Consider the following 18,099-nt stretch of genomic DNA (forward strand, 5'->3'; position numbering starts at 1 on the left):
CCGCGAAGATAGCGTTACGTACTATTTTTGGTGAAAGTTACGATTTTGAGTACTTTTCCAAAACGTTGGAATATCTGGAACAAACAATTAGTTAGTGGGGGCACTAAAAACAAAAATAAATTGAAGTTACGTGAAAGGAAACGTACAACATTCGAAATAACTTCAACTTGCATCCAAACCTGAATATGTAAGTTATAAAAGAAGATACATCTCTAACGCATAATTATGTCGTTTTAATCGTGTCTGAGCCATCTGTGTCGCTAAAATTAATGAGATGTAAATGTGATAGTTTGTGAATCAAACTCTGTTTCTTTTTTCCTTTACCGAGAAGTGAATTATGCGGAAATCTGAAACTCGCAATATGGAGGTTTATAAATCACCTTTTAAAGAAGTACATGGCTTGATTCCACGACCCTCCGAGAGGGATAAAGAATGTGTAGTTGATACAGATGGTTACGATAGACAGGTTCGGATTAAGTGAAAATTATAGTGAACAAATGGCAGGAAAAGCTTAACGTCACCGTTAATGCGGTTAAGTCCTAAGACCACGCTAGTTCCATAAGTGGATCAACTAGAAAAATCGCAATCTGAGCCTCTAATTACATTTTAAAGGAACGAAAATCTTACAATCCTAGACTCTGAATTGGAGAAATTGCAAATTTATACGTGGAGATTCGAGTTTTAATTCGGAACGTTTCATTGTTTTCCCTCCGCATATGGTAATTGTTTCGAACTCGAGAATCCCACGCAATTCAAATAAGGAACCGAGCCTTGAACGCGACTAAAAAATCTTTTTTGGGACCTTTCCGACTTGATAGTGAACAGCGCTTCCAACTCACCAAATGCAAAATATCGAGACTTATTGGATAGATCATGTGCTCGATGATGACACGCAGGACTGTGTTAGGCCCACCCTGGATGTCTTGTCCATTAGTGACAGGCGTGGCAGGAGTGGATGCGGGCGTCACCGAGTTGTTCTGAGTACCCGTCAAAGCTTGGGCGGCCTGCAAAGCGGCCTGTGCCGACGCATTCTGCAACAAACATAGTCATTAATAAATATGCACGGAGTACCGTAAAATCCTAAAGCTACGACAAATCAAAAATTAAAAAAAAAACAGGAAATTCCAGTTGACAGGATAGAATTTAATCAAACTCCACGTATTTTATTACCGCTGTGGATTGGAATTCTGAAAATTACCACCGTTGGAAGTCGTCATAACTATTATTATGCTCTGAACTAAAATGGAGATGAATTATGCATATTCTGTTAGATGAAGAATAAAAGTTTTGATCCTGAACAAAACCGTCGAGTCAATCACCTCTCATTGCGCGTTTTCCGCTTAAAAGCTGTGATAATTTTCCAGGGAGCCCGCGAGCGATATAACAAACTATTTTTCCTTATTATTGTTTTGATGGCGCACCGGCACTTTCCACCAGCCCTGGATAAACGTTTGTAATCAATTAACTAATTGGTTTTATTATGCTTTTTGGCCCAACGCAAATATTATCATAAGTTTATTATTGTTTGTTGATTTTGGTTTCGGTTGTTGCTTTAACTTAATTGAGGTCTATCACCTCCGGACTATATTTCGCAACAATCAAGGTCGAACTCAAGTACATTACTTTGAATTTTTTATCTAGTTTCTCTAAGCTTTCTTCCAACTCCACTCGACTGTGAAGTTTAAAAGTACCTGTTGCCGAAGTGATTAATTTCTCGTCAGCCCAAATACTCTCCAACTTCGTTAACACTTTAATTGATCAAATTAGGAAAGTAAAATTCGGTGTGTATAGTTTGAGTTGCTTGACAAGTTTCTCAAAACTGTTTTACACGTGGTTATTGCAATATATCATTTCAAACAGTTCAAGCTTTCGATACATTCAGTCACCGGTCTTTGAAGTTGATATTTGCGGAAATCTTCTGAATAGCGAGCGAAGCGAGCTACACCTTTATATTACTATAAAAGAGCGCCTTGCCTCAACAATACGGAAACAATCTAAATTTCTCAACACCCAAACAGTTCTCTTCTTCCCATTACCCAGTCCACCTGATTGCATTCCTCCCACAACTTGTAATAAATATCGATCCTTTCATTACCGTCCATTATCCACTTCAACTTAACCGTTCGAATTTAACGACGTGGTCGTTTCCCCCGTAATCTCCAACTGAAACAATCGCAAATATTTAGCGTCGCTCGCAAAAAATCTCCGGGAAGATGGCGCCGTTCGTAGGACAATAAACGACACAATTCTCGACGTTCGATCTACAGGTGTCGCATCATCCGTTTCCGGCGTACGCCGTCAACACTATCTAAACGTCTTCTCTCAACGGATTTCTTTTGTTTTGGAAACAATGACACAGCGGGAGTATTGCGGTACGCTCCGGCAATTATTTTAATGTGTCCTCGTTATGGAAGCGACGATTCGTGATCGGAGCGGTTAAAGGCGACGCGTCGTTTCTTCGTCTTGTTAGGTCGATGGACGTAATTTTCGAGAGAAAAGCGCCGAAATTGAGAGGAGAAAGAGGTGACGAAGGGGTCGTTAACGGGGAGATAATAGCGAGTTATCTTTGAGAGAAAATGCTTAAACGGGTGTTAAACATTTTAAAATGCGGTTTTGCAAAATCCGGATTTTGGTATTTCGAACGTTTTACGGCGGGTACGTGCAATAAACAGTTTTTATGTACGATTGCTGGCGCGTACAATGTGGTCCAAAATTAAGCAAGAATAAGACTCTTTGCCGAAAAGAATTGGGCCACTTGTTGCTCTATAAATCTTGAGCGAGCGAAGCGAGCTATTTTTCGCCACCAATATCATCAGTTCGCGAATGGAGTGAAATTAGCGAAACTTTCTAGCCGCGTAAAAAACGAAACAAAAACACAAAACCCAAGACATCCGCCGCGGCGTCGTGGCATCACGTTTCTCCTTTGCTCGCCGGTAAATATTGGCAATGTTCGTTATAACAGCACGTAATCATTGCCGTAACACCAAGTTATTATATTACAGGTGATGGGGATGGGTGCCGGCGTTGACCGCAAGTTAGTGCCGCCGCTGGTTTCAACTTATTATCGAATCGATAACGATTTAGTTTGCGTCGTCGCTTTGATAGCATTTCTGTGGTTAATTGGCGTGAAGATGGCTTTAGTAGAGCGCGCGTGTGTGTCACTTCGGATGGCACGACCCTTGGTACGTATAGTCGGTGTTTTGTCACGAGCTTTTGCGGTAACGACGAAACGTTAATAATAAAATAAGTAAAGCGGAATGTAGCTAATTGACAATTAGGCACGGAATTCCGGAGCCAAGTTTTGTTTGTGATGGAAGAGAACTCTATGTTGAATTGAATGTTTTGCAACAGTGCAACGAATGTTTTGATTTAAATTGGTCGTTGCAATGTTGCTATTGCGGGCGAGAGCGTGACGGGGAAATTTTAATATCGTTAATTAGAGGAGCGAATGTTGTGAAATGAACATCATAGTTTAGATAATCTCAAAAAAAAGAGAAGGAAGCGAAATGGAATAACTCTCTGCACAACAAATTTGCATTTTCCGAAAGACAAAAACAAGCAGTTGAGCTAAAACTTCCTGAACCCTTTCGGAGCGATCAGTTCAACCTTCCTTTCCATTTCCAAGCGTGACCCACCATTTAAAGTTTAAATTCCGATCAAAACCCGCCTTTTCCTATGCGGCCTTTCATTTAGTAGTAATTATTCACGTCGTTTTTAAAATGTATTTTTTAACGGCGTTTGTGACGTGGAGCGAGCAGCCCCAAACACTTCAGCAACAGAACCCTCGTGAGGATAGCAAGTTTCCCTGAAGCTTTGTGTAGCAAGTTACGTCGGAAAACTTTGTTTACTCGTCCAAAGTATATACAATGGAAAATAAATACACGCCTAAGAATACACGACAAAAAACCTCCAAGCGGCTGTGCCCACAAATGAATTTTATTATTAAAATTTCGTTCGTTTCTAGCCGAGTAATTACACCACTAGCTAATACACGTGAAAACCAAACACAAATTTTCGCCAACTTTTCAACCTTGCGGTTCGATTAGATTTTACCGATGAAAATTGCGAGATTTTTTACTGTTTGCTTAATACTGATCAATCTGAGTCCCGATTTTAATTAACTTGTAGCGCGCTTACACTCCTGGGGGATTTTTTTTTTCATAACATTTCGTGATTGAATTAAACATTCAGGTGATTTTTTAATTGGATGGGGATGAAATATGGACCCTTTCTAGTCATACGATCATCGTCAGAAGCGGTACGCCAACTTTAATCAGGATTTGGGACCGTCTTTTGTGCGCTGTTGGCGTATTAAATTACTAATTCTCGTTCGCTAATTAGTAATAAACTCGTCAAAAGCGCGCACTTAACGCTCCGTTAAGCTCTGGAGCTTTAGACTACGAAGGCGAGAAGACCTGAAAGAACGGCCGAAACTAAAAATCGCACATAAATAAAAATTCAAAAATTAATTATCTTCGAGGTAATCAAGGCGAAAGATGCGTGTTGATGAGAGAGCTACACAAAAAACTTTTTTGTTTTTATTTGCTTCAGGATTTTATTCTTTCTTTTTTTATTGTAAAACGCATTAAACTTTCCATTTGAATGTAGACTAAAATAAACTCCACGCATTAGGCTGCAACAAGAATGGTTCGTTTATTTCGCATCATAATTCGTAATGGGTTATAATCCGCATCAATATTTTGCGTTTTCATTATCCATTTTAATGAATGTTTTCGTTAATCTACGACTTCTGACTGCAAAGTAAACTGGTTTAATGAAAAACGAATTTCAACTGTTTTTAATGACGTAATTCGAACCAGAGATCAAAAAGAGTCAGACAAAACAAACAATTTTGGAAGAAACAAGCAAGAAAACTATCAACGTTCAAAAATAGGCACAAATTCAGAAATACAGAAGCGTGGAAAAATTATCTATTTTTTTATTTAACATTAAAATACCGTTCACAATATTCCGAACTCGTAGAAAATTAACGGATCAATATTCAGTGCATTATCTATTGAATCGAACTCTAATGTCCACAGAAAGCACTAAAAAGTGAATATAAATTCCTGCACCTAGAAATACTTATAATTAGCTTGTAGATTATTGAATATTTATAAATGTCGGACTGTTGGTAGTTTACAATAGCACTAGCACTTGTACTAACATCAAAAACCTGTTGGTGTAAGATTCCTCGGCAACAAAAACTATTGTCGATACATTCCTTCGTGCTAAAGCTCTCTGTTCGCCTTTGAATATTTCTTCCCGGAATTGATTTATTTCGCATTGGCAACCACAAAAAGAAAAATCGCCCGTTCGAACAACACTTCGCACTTGAAAATATTTGGAGTGGATTGTGCGAGTGGTTATTTCTAGTACCCGGAGAAAAACATCATCTCGGGCAGTTTTCATTTATCTTTTCCGGGATATTTCACTCTCTCGTCCGAGTTTTTGATTTAACGCAAAAAGATTACGTTTTTGTTTCAATTGCGCCTCGTGCTGCTGCTTATTTATAATTCATTAAGGCACGGTTTCATTAACTGAGGCCTTGTCGGAGGGTCGAGGATGTAAAAAATATATTAAGGCCGACAAATTCGCGCTGTGACGCGATTAACGTTGAGCTCTCTAAAGAACTCACAAGGGATATCCCTCTAATGGGCTTACTTTGATTAGGACTGGTGAAAATATTACGAAGAAATGAGAGAATTAGAAGGGTCAGGGGGCAAACGTGGTAAACGAGGAATTGAAGAATTTATTTAAACTTGGTCTAGAAGAACTGTAACTCATTATTTGACTTGAAGTTTTAAAAAACAAGACAATGATGTTCTCGGTTCGCCCTCTGCTCTTTAAATACAACCCGTTAAGTCGTAGTAAAGATGGTGCTTATTTTTAATTGGTGCTTCTCTTAAACTTTAATTGGCCACTTGCGTTCGTGCAACGAATGCTTATGACGTGGAAAACTGAAGCTTCTAAAGAGTTGCAAGCTATTATCACTAAAATTCTCGATCGAGTAGAAAAAAAATGAAACTTACAGCGTTTGAGTGAGTTTGGTCCGTCTTCAGTTCTTTATGATTCGAGTATTGTACGTATACCGCCCTGCCTCTGAGCTGCGCCATCGAGCTTGAAAAATAATTGACCATAGTGGTAGCCGAAGACTCTTCGCTCATCTCCAAGAAGGCCTGGTTTTTTCCTTTGAGTACGAGCACGTTGGTGACTCTACCGAAAGGAATACCGAGATGGACGATTTCTGCTTCTGACACGTCATTTGGAATGTTACGGATGTGTATGACACGTGAAGGTTTGCCGACATTTTGTTCCAACTTCACCTGGAAGAAAAGAAATTATTAATGGTGGAAGGCTTCTTCTAATACGTCTCCATTACGAAAAGGAGCGAGAACAATTTAGGTTTATATAGAAACAAACGGCGACTTCCACCAACTGCCATAAATAAGAGCTGCAGATATTAATTATCGTTTCATAAAGAGGGAAAAGTAATTTTGTGTTGTAGATTTTTAGAGGCGCTGCGCTGCGAACAAACTTCGGCCATTGTCTATTGTGCTTTATTATGAGATCTTATCATAAAATAAAAACCCATCGGGTTCTTTCGCCTCGAGATAAAAGCGAGAGACGAAGCTGTGCAACAGGCATTGTTTGTCGGAGTTATCCCGCAGGTTCTTTTCCAATTTTTTTAATATACGTGTTCTCGCATTCTCCACGAATTTTACAAATAATAAAGTTGGAAACCCATTCGAACCATTGTGCAATCGGACGAAAAGAACGGTTTTTAATCAGAACACGATGCTCACAAATGAACCTAAAGAAAATTTTCCAATGGGGTTATTCGTTTCTTTTTACATAATCACAGGATTTCTCCCACAATAGCCGGCGACAATAAAGAATCCTACGAGAGCTTCCTTTAATACATTCTTAATAGATACGAACAACGTTAAAACACATACGGGGCTCTCGAGAATCGCGCTGACCCACCGGGGGAGACCCTAACTTTTATCGGTTTAAATAATTCAGTTTCTGACACGGTAAAGTCGAAAAATCCCACCACAATTGCACTCTTTCGCCGGTTACGTTAATTACGCTTTGTTCCTTTTATGCTCTAAATCATTCATTCCCAGATGAATGTTTCAGCACTAAGCACAACGTCCATTTATTTATATCACACGCTGTATACGTTGAATGGCGTGCATGTGAATCGAATATCAAAACAATACAAGTCAATGGCCTGTCAAATGTTTCATTATTATCCGCTACAAAATGATCCGTTCGATATTTGACCTTGAATAAATGACACTATTGAGTAAAGAGACACGTTGTCTCGACACCGGCGAACGCCATTACAAACAAATCGAACTTGGACAGTCGTGACTTTAACGATAAAATAATACCGAGAATTTATTACCGTATGAAAACGCATTCCGGTTTTTCCAGATGGACTGAATTGTCTTTGGCGAGCGAGCGAGTGCCTCAAGACTTCGTACTGTTCGCTTTGTGAATATTTGAGTATTTCCAGGTGGTTGACGACTAATTAATATTTGATCAACTGACATTTAGGCGTAGTACTGGAAACTATCCATTTACATCCAATAGATTAGATAATGAGTTAATTTCACGCAAATCTGGCACAGGTACAAAATCTGGACACCAATAATGTATTCTGAAAGATAATTCGATTCATCTCTCTTCTATTTTAGCTTAGTCCGACGCTCCTCCACCAAATTTCGCCGTCCATTGCTCCAAATTTAGTTTCTAGACATGCAAACATGTGCACACATCTTATGCATTTCGTTTTGGCCCATTCCGCTGTTGCTTTTTGATTTATGATCGTCCCAGCTCTTGCATGTTTAAACATCGGATAGGTAGGTAATGGGCGTATCGCGCGTTTCACACACGAATTCACCCTGTTTTGAGGGACGATAATCAAAAATCGATTCATCATCGGTTCGTACTTTGTGCGGATGGACATCGGGGCGAAAGTCGCCACCGTGTTGCATAATTGCGTATTGATCAGGTGGACCGTTCACGACACAAAGAGAGTTGCTTTTTATTTTTCAGTCGTTTTTCATTTCCTGCGGTGGGAATTTTTTTTAAAGGGAACACTTTCAGCAGGAAACATCAAATGAGTTCTAATTTAAGGCAGAGTACGTGCATGAACGGCTGCAAGGCGGATTATATTTTTGGGCACGCTTGCGAAAATTTTAATATTTGTTGTATTTCGAAATGCGCTGGGAGATTTTTTTCACGCAGCTGGCCACAGACTAAGTCGTAAAAGTTTAAGGAGAGTTGTTACTAAATTTAAGTGGGATAGTCTAAAATTATTATGATAAATCGCGAAATCTTGGCATGACATCCACACAAAACATGCCGTATCAATTTCTGCATATTTTAAATCCGGACTCTGTTGACTAGCAAGTTTGGTTATTTCCAGTAACGAGTTGTTTTCATCCAATTAATTGAATAACTCAATTCCGACAATGTGGTTCAATAAATATCCAATAAGATTAGTTCAACACTTTTAGATTATTACCGATATCGGTCTAGATGTTTCTGATCATCCTTGAATATCAACATTTACTTCCTGTAAAACCGACAATCTAACTCCGGTGAATTCTGAACAATAGGAACGATTCTTGGGGATTATTTAGATTATTATCGCTATCTGACCAATGAAGAAAGACGCATTCAATTTAACACAATTGGAAAAATTGTTTTCCAAGCTTTTGCTTTCGTTTGGTAACTCGAAAAAAGTTCAAGCTTTTGTAATAAAAAGTTATTAATTGATTTTTGTATTCCGTCGATTTCAGAGTGTAGCTAACTGAAGTTTTAATGATGTTGCATTCAAATCAAAGTTGTGGAAAATGTTTATCAACTTTCAAGCCACAGTTAGCCATTTATTAAATGTGATGACAAAAAATCATTAAATTAAAATAGACTTGCTGATTGTACTTCTTCTCTAAACAAATACATTTATTTGTGGGAGGGAGATTTAAAACTTTGCATAGTTATGTCAGGATATTTATATCTAATATACCTTTAAAAGCGTGGTAGGCGGAAGAAAGCCGATTAAACCAGAATATCAAAAATTATCGAACAGTGGCGACTGTCGTACTTCGTGTGGGCTGCATTGAATTCAAAAATACTTATCGTAATAATGAATAAAAATACAACTTTTTAATAAGAACGTATTAAATTTAAAAATAAACTCATAGGTAACGTCCGCAAATATCTTATGAAAGACCTAACTCTATTTCAGTTCTCGTCGGAATTCTACATGCCGTTTGTGTCGGAAATGTAATAGTTGCTCATTAGGTAATACAGAATAATGTAGTTGTACGTAAATTCATAACTTGGCGTTCTTATTAAATAGCTACTCCGTGCTTCAAACGCGGAAATTTCTCTGAAGTTATCTTCGAGTAAACAGTAGCGACCGGAAAATTAGTACAGGATTATTTGCGGTTCTAAAAAAAAACAAAATAAAAATTCCTACCTTTTTGGCATTTTCCTGATTGTTGTTGTCCGCATGTGGCGCTGACGGGGCCATAACTGATACGTTGGATTGTGACAAAAGCTCCTCGCTTCCCCTCTGCAACAAAAAGAAAAAAACAAAACTTTAAACCCCGTAATAACATACGAGCATTCAAGACTCGATAATCCCCGCGTACGCGAACAAATCGACGAAGGCACGGAAAACGGGATGAATATGTGATAAGGGTTGGACGGAGCAAGAGGGTGGGAGTGATGCAAAAGCGCTTATACACGGTATATCTTGGATGTGTGCTTTATGTATTTATATAGTAATCCCGGTCATGAAAGGATTCGTCGAATCCGGAGGCCCAGAAAGGAAGAAAAGAGGACTACATAATATAGATTTGGAAGGAAAGCGATTATATTTCCTGTACAAAATTATATTACCTATGAGCATTTCCGTTCGGCCCCGTGCTCTTATTTATCGCCTCGAGTGAATTACATTTAAGTTTGCATAATCTAAAGCGCATTTCAAGAAATGCAAAAATTGTGTTTAATAAATAGCGAGGATGTGCGCCAGCCAATAAAGTTATTCCGTTCTCGTTATGAATTCTTAAATAGACATCTGAGGGTCGGATTTTGAAATACTGTTCGGCTTTGTATTTACACGACTTCGTTAGAATTTTTCAAAAGTTGTAACAAGAAGTAGGTGGACGCTTTAATAAGTGCAAACTTGTCAGAAAGTTCCACATTGTCTGAAGTGCGAGCTGCACTCGAAAAAAAGCTTGCAACTAAAAGCTCCTAACGATTTGTGATTCAATATCAAAGAGAAATTTTATATAATAGCCATTCTCTCCTCACCTCCGTTTTTCATTATTTGAGAAGATTAAAAGCTATTTTTCGCTTTAGGTATGTATAAATTGAAATTTCTCATATATTTGAAAGAGATTTTAAAATATTTCAAGGAAAAATGCGGAGATAACTATATCCATTATTTGCTTTAAACGTTTTTTTATTATGAGATTTCATTGCAACTCTATGCATTGCCTTAGGAAACACATTTAATAGAAAAACTTTTTACTTTGGGGCGTCCAGAATCCAAGTCTCGTGATTTCTTTTCTTCTACTTAAAAAGTTATATTGCCTTGAAACAAAAAATTTAACTTTTCAATTAGATTTTGTAAACAAAAATAATTCAATCGCATGGGTTACCCAGAAAAGTATCTGTTCATTGCAAATGATGTGCTTTCAAAACGTTTTTTAAAATATTGTTTCCAATACAAATTCACAGCAAAAAACGCATTCGTTCTTTCATGAAACGCGTCGAGTTCCAATTGCATTCAATTTTGCAAATTCTCTTCCAATATTGGAAGTGCTGTTCATGACAGCTAAGAACACTGTTGATGGGTTCCAAGTGAATTTTTTCGAGACTTCCAGTCATTGTGGTTTCACTTTCAGTTTCTTCAGTGGGCTTTTCTCCAATCGCCCGGAAAAGCATGTTAGCAACCAGTTATATCCGATTTGAAGGATCCGGGCCGCTGATTACACGTTTCCCTTACAATTACGCCTCAAATCCCGCAAAGCAACGTAAAACACTCCCGTGCATCGTCGCCGCTTCGATTCGTCTAATGACGCGAACTACCACCACGTCGCCGTGTTTGTCTCTTCAGGGCTTGTTGGTTTTTCTTTTTGTTGCATAGTCTGATTCGCTCCGGAATTGGATTTGTTCCGGGCTCGAGGTTGATCCGCTCGTTCCGCGCGGTGCGAAAGCTTTTAGCGTTCGGTCGGGGCGCCGAAACTGGAACAGATGTAAATGAAGTAACGGAACGCGATTTATTCGGCGACGGCGGTGGTGGCGGTGCGGGGACGGCCGCATCTCGATTCGGGCGTTAAAAATTTCCATACATTTCGAATTCGTCGACAATTTCCTTCCAATGTGAAAGAACACAAAGGGCCGAATAAGTGGCTGGTGGTCGCGAAAGGGGAAAATTTGCGATCTTCTTTGCGAAATTAACGTTTTTATGATTTTTAAAATCGCTGGGTGGCACGTGTCTGAAATGGAGGCTCTTTCAGTTGAGCGGTTTTTCCCAAAATTCCTTCTTCGTTCTGACGCCTGAAAAGATCACGGTTCGAGGAGCTCTCGCTAGGAAATCACGAACCTGGAAACTATCCCCGGTTTACACCTTAGAATGGCAAGCGCCAATTATTCTTTTTATAGCGCTGCACGCCTGGTAGATTTTATCCGACTGCTGGAGGAGATCCGTAACATTCCTCTTCTGCCTGCGACCTTTCTACAGAGAGCCAATTTACAAAAAATAAGCCTTCGTTCAGACATTACTAACTACTATAAACTACTTACAACAAAGTCGATATAATTCACTTAAAATGGATCAGTAATTAAAGTGGGTGCTTAAAGAACCAAGTTTGTACTTAGCTGATTATAAAATTCTGTGAGGAAGGATTTGATCGTCGTAATTGGTAGTATTGGAGCTATAATTTAAAATGTTTCTAGTTCGACTTCGATAAATGTGGAGTAATTGGATCCAAAGTTTTGACCTCCACGACTATCAAGTTCAACGTACAATTTGTATCGGCCGATCAACCAAATGTGGGTTCTTATCTAATACAGGTGTAATTTGACAAGCAAAAACCGACGAAATTGTGCTTATTTATGGTTATATGAACAAGTATTCTAAACAAAAACTGCGTGAAAGTTTTTAGAATGCATAAAACAAGAAGAAAAAATGACTTAAAGACAGCGAGCTCATTTTATGCAGTAGCAAAAACTTGCTCTGTGCCACTTGCAGTAGATCAAAATGAAAAAATCTCAATGTAAATAAAAAAGTCAAAGAAACATCAGAACAGCAGGGTGTGCAAAATGAAATAAAAAATGAAGAATCTAAGAATATCTGAAAACAAATATGAATGAAAATACCACGAGTTGCGTAGCAACGAGTGGTATTTTCTAAGAGCAACATAAATTGAGTTTGCTAATAAAAGTCTAAATTATCACAGAATATTCATCCTACGATTTGTATTTTGCACGACTATTCCATGTATACAGTCGTAATAATAAAAATTTCGTCAGCGGAATTATTAGCAGAACGACTCATTTTTAAACGTCAAAAAATTAATTTGCTTATGTAACCATGGTTGACAACACCAGCACCGTGGTAGATACCACGGTAGATCTTTGATCTGATTGGATGTTAACTTATAAGCATGGAATAGTCATTCCAACATAAATTTCGTTTAGCTAATAAATCGTCTAAATTATCACGAATATTCATCTACTCATGGTATTACTATTGAAAATCGGAAAACAGAATTATAAAAAGTTAGCCCAGTTAACAGAATCCAATAACACAAATTTGAAGTAATTTAGAAACAAGGTAGATACAACGTCAAACACGCCAGTTCCAAGGCGATTAAATTAAAAATCCCTGCTCTCACATTTCAAAACTGCATTCTGCTGTGATTACAAACGTCATGATGGCGGATAAATGAAAAACGTATCAAGTGTACAATGCACGAAAATGTATAAACTGGCAGTCATTTCGTAGTGAAGTTTTAATAGTATCGCGTTTAAGCAAATAAACGTACAAACTGTGAGTTGCTAGGTCCGAATAATACAAAATATTTGGTTTTTTACCTGACTCCACCCAACAAGAACAAACCACCACCATGTATAAAAAACTAATAATTAAGACTATTCATTGACGCAGTTGCCACGGAAACATTGATTTGACTGCTGTAGCTTGATGCAAAATAATTTTGCTTAATTACTTTTCATCAAAAGTTAAGCTTAGTTAAAACCGGATTCTCCAACATCAATACTGTAGAAAAAGGTATGTAATATAAACAACGACGCAGTTTTGTAACGTTTATAACTAACAAAGTTTCGAGGTGAAATTAGATTTAGGTAGTTATTTTGCACCATGTTTCCGCGTTGGCTGTGGGTGTTGTAATTTTTACTTGGCAACAGGTGATTGGTGCTAAAGAACTAATGAAGACGATAACGTACCAGAAAATTAAATCAGAAAAAGTGTTAATATTCGACTTGAAATCAAACACGGCAAGTTGCTTGAAAATACGAGTCAGTGGACAGACGTGAATATTTAACGAGGTTGCCATAAAAGCTGGAAGTTTCCCAGCCACCCCATTACCCTCCGAAAAGCTTCGTTTACTTCCACCCTTTCCAATCTTCGAGAAACAGCTTCCAACATCGAAAACAATCCACATACATTAGCGCACGTGGTTCGATGGTATGACGACGGAAGTCGCCTAAAAGTGTTTACCCGAAGAAAACTTGGAAAAACGCATGCCAACGGAAGGACGTCGCGGCGCGGTATCGTCGTCACGCAGACACCAAACCTTTTAAACGATATTTACAAGAAGTTTCGAGCACATGGCCGCTTCTAGTTGTAAAACGCTATTTTGTAAATCAAAAGGTTTATTTTTAGAGGCGAGACCGTACGTGTACATTAAATGCGAAGTTCCCAGATGGCGGGCACATGGAGGCTCGAAACGTCCAAGAGGATAGACGTCAGAGACGTTTTATCTAGACAGACACAAAAACCTTTTAGCGCGTCAATCACTGCTTCTGACTCGATAATAATAAACTGTATCGTTGCGACGGGTTAGAGACGAGCACGGAAACACGTAAATTTATTAAGCTCCGTCGCGTTTACGTGAATATCAACTGGTTGCTTTATCGATTCCGCACCCAGGATAAACACAATTAGATCGGAGAAAAGTGGGCGACAGACAAGACATAATTCGGGATTTGAGCAGAAAAGCCGTGCGGGATCGGTTTCTTATTGTAAGGGAAACTTTCTTAATATTGGCTGAAAGATGTTTGTTCGACCGCTTTTTCCGGGCACTCTGCTGGGAATGTTGCTCGACTATGTCGCAAAAATTTGCGAAAACCATCAGTGCGCTTTTTATCGTCGAGCCTTGAAGTTTTTTCCACTTAGAGTGCACATGTGAATCTGGTGCATCCATAACAGAAGAGATTAGACGGTTTTAAGTGCCGCTGCGATGCCAAAGACCCGGAATTTCTGGTCAATTGTAGCTTCGAACTCTTTGCTTTTTCTAGTCGTGTTTGTTGAGGTCGCTAACGAGATAGCCGGCAATGTTTTGAATTTTCCGCCCCCTCTTCACGTTTCCGTCTCATAAAGCACGCTGCAGATGCAACTAACGTAATTAGTGCGCGTGAACATTCAGATAATGTTGCTCGGATTTTAATTGTTAATTACCGACGTTGCAGTCGGATATTTTTTCCGCAAAAGAGGATAGAACAAGTGGAATGATTCCGCCGCTAATTGGTGCATGGATTTAATTAAAATAATAATAATAAAAAAGAGAGCGTATAACGTCCCCGACAGCGCTCCCGGCCACAATTAGAACCCCGGTCGAAAAACACACCGTTGAAGGGAAACCAAGATAGGAACCTCCAATTAAGAAAATGTTAATTTTTGCGAGTTTCCCGAGTGAATGAAATGAATATATAAAATAAAAGAGTGGGAGCAGCAGGGAAGCGTTCTTTACGGAAGTACATTAAAAACTTCGCACAGTTAATCGCAGGCAAATCAGGCACAACGACAGACACACGGCGTGCCAACTTTGTAACTACAAATGGAACGAACGGGGGAGAACGCCGCTTTGAGAACAATTTATTGCGCGTGTTTACGGTTTATACTTTGTTTCTCTGTATTTAAACACATGCGCTACTAGTGCAAATAACGCCTGAACGTTATTGTTTCCTTATTATGACTGTAACGCTTTTCATGTCCGACGTCATATTTCATGGCGAACAATGCGGGGAAAAACACTTATCTGCAAGAAAAGGGGTCGTAATCGCGCCAAATCAGTCTTTATTAAATTTATGGGGTAATTGTTTTGCATATTGAGAGTTTTCACGAAGGGTTCGGAAGGGAAAAGTTACTTTTGCACGTCCAAAAAGTGACAACGAACATTTTTTATGGACAGACTTTGTATTAACGTCATCAACGTGAACTCGACCGAGATCATTTACGCGAGTTTTAGCAATACCATTTTATTTTCCCTCAGAGTGTAATGCGACAGTTGACAAACATTGCTGACTTCTCCAAGTTGTGAAATTCGCTCTACTTTTCGAAAATACCAAAATAATTAATGCGCTGTACTTGGAAGCTTAAATATGGAGATGTTTATTTTTCATTTAGTTTTTCCGTTTTTAGAAGTTTCTCGTCTTTACTGCGTCCTCGTCGCTATTTCGCCTTCTTTGATGTGGCATATTCATTTCACTAATTATTTCATTCCCCTTTTGTCCTCGCCAAACTCGGTTATTTTACCATGTTCAGTCTTCCAACAGGTGGTCTATAGCAAAGCTCCACTCTCCCCAGAAATGAGCTTTTTCCAACAACCCCATGCAAATATCTGTATGTTTGGTCGTTTATGTCGCTATATGAATATAAATGCACGACGCACGGGCCGACTACCTGCTTGCTCGAATCTCGTCCTGTTATTTTCTTATCGAGCTTTCGCAGGCGGCGACTCTTCTCTTCGTCGTATTTACTTATATAGCTATTGAATCGAAGAGTCGTCGTCAGCGCGATTTAAGAAGATTACGAAATTAATACAGCGGTTTTGTCAGGAGCTCGTGCTTTGCTTATTATGTGGCCGCTTCTATCTGCTACGTTTATTGATTCGAAGGCGGAATATTCCCTGCGAATCGGGAAGTGATCTCTTGCAGTTTCTTTAGAGTTAATCTCCAAAGAACGGTGGATTTGGAGTAATCTACCGCATTCTTTTTTATGAGAGTCTTGATACCAAATCAAGATGGCTCCATTGAAAGCAGAGTGACAAGTTAATTGAATAGTTAGTTCTCCCACTTGGAGCACTACAGAACTCAGTCCAAAGGAAAAATTAATTGGCAGGTTCTCCCACACCTCTAGGGTCACCGCTTTCCAAAACAGTTTCTATTGTATTTTTTATACATTTTCCGATCTTTTTTAAGTAGTTTCCCAGGTCAGAGTTTCTATAATTCAGAGAGTTTCCACCGCTCGAATAAACGAAATTCATGTTGAACATTTAGCGCTCTCATCAATTATTCCGAAAGTTTATGTCCTCCACGATGACAATATTATCACAACAATAAGATCCAAAGACACGGTGTATTAACGTTAAAGAAGATTTATACACTGGTCGTAAAGAAAATAATTTCTTTTTAAATTTGAAGCACTCCACAGTGGTAATAAAAATAAAGAACCTGTCACTACGGCCATTTGCGTTTATTGCTCTGAAATCGACGCAGTGTAGTCATCGAAGCGACCGGAAATTGAGCTAGATTTAGAAAAGTGGCAGGTTCGAATTGTTTATTATGTATTATTTAGATTTTGTCGCAGTGAATAATTTTTTTTGGTCGACACGAACTGTTGCATCTCGCGAAATTAGTCGTATAATTTGCATTTTTCCCGGGCCGCTGGTAGCATTATTAAAGCGACGAGCATTAAGCATTCCTTTTTAAAAAAATATATTCGAAACCATCCAATTAAATTCGAGCATTCTCCAGGATAAAAGCAAAAAGATCCACTTCGTTATCCAACGAAATTAAATAAAATATCTGAGGATATTTAAAACATTCTTTAATGCACAGACCTTACAATAACACAAATTTCAACCATAAGGAAACAGATTAATTCTAAATCAAAGTCGTTCTTTTGAGCTGATCTATTTTCGTCATTTTACGGCCACAGGAAGCAAACCAGTGTAGTCGTTAGTTAAAGCTCTCCAACACAAAAGAATCGATATGTAGAATCATAGAAAACTGAAAGCTTTTATTTCATGCCATCAAGAAACAGTCTGAAATCCCGAAGAGCTAAAACTTGTCTGAAGCTTTTTAGGTCATTTGTTTCCTTTACATATTTATCCGATTTTTCCGGCTGAAAAGTAAGTAAGGCGGTGGGGGACCGAAAGAACATTGTTCAGACAAAACTTTCATTCTTCCTTTTCGCATTGTGTTCGCGAATAATGATCGCAGGGAGTCGGAAAGAAAAACGAGAAAATGCGATTCGATCAGGTAATACGTGCACGTCACTTCGATAAAAACTCATCGTTTATTCCCCGAGCTTAATGCATACGACTGCACGAAAGAAATTATGATTAAGCGAAAAATGTAATAAAAACGAATAAACAAATCTCCGCAGCGCCCGGATTCAATAAAAACTCGCTGTGAAAGGGACGGAAATCTCATCTATTTCGAATTAAATAAGCACTGAAATTCATATATTTACACGGAGCTTTTTTCAGAGTCGCACCTCTCGTTAATTATTTATGTCGTGTTCTCGGAGTAGATGCAAATTCGGGAACAGGAGAGGCAGTCTGGTCGTTCTCCGCCTATTCATTTAATTCTATCGTTTCTACACGGAAATTACGCTGCAACATTGATGGCACTTGGAGTGTCCCCGGAAAGGAAAAAATTCTAGGTGTGCGCACGAAAAACTGTTAATTTGACAGCTGAAATAAAGCTTTCCCCAGGAATATCTTCCATCATGATGAGCGACTGCGAGCTTTGCTCCATACCTCGGCTGCGGTGGTTTATAAACTTTTTCTTTGCTTTTCAATCAATCATGTGCCGGCG

At 38.7% G+C, this 18,099-nt stretch overlaps 1 protein-coding gene across 5 annotated transcripts in view; it reads right to left on the bottom strand.

Annotated features, from left to right (window-relative positions):
- heph (polypyrimidine tract-binding protein 1 heph) overlaps positions 1-18,099 on the bottom strand; it is a 100,728-nt gene that overhangs the window by 5,091 nt on the left and 77,538 nt on the right. For all 5 annotated transcript variants that reach the window (XM_088046711.1, XM_088046708.1, XM_088046710.1 and 2 more), the window contains 4 exons: positions 9,500-9,595; positions 6,033-6,326; positions 840-1,031; positions 23-74 (listed from right to left, as the gene is read on the bottom strand). In XM_088046711.1, coding sequence (XP_087902837.1) covers positions 23-74; positions 840-1,031; positions 6,033-6,326; positions 9,500-9,595 — 634 coding nt within the window. The remainder of the gene's footprint in view (positions 1-22; positions 75-839; positions 1,032-6,032; positions 6,327-9,499; positions 9,596-18,099) is intronic.

Source organism: Gnatocerus cornutus, chromosome 9, assembly GCF_029298725.1.
Source record: "Gnatocerus cornutus isolate USDA-ARS CGAHR chromosome 9, icGnaCorn1.1, whole genome shotgun sequence".
Taxonomy (NCBI): domain Eukaryota; kingdom Metazoa; phylum Arthropoda; class Insecta; order Coleoptera; family Tenebrionidae; genus Gnatocerus; species Gnatocerus cornutus.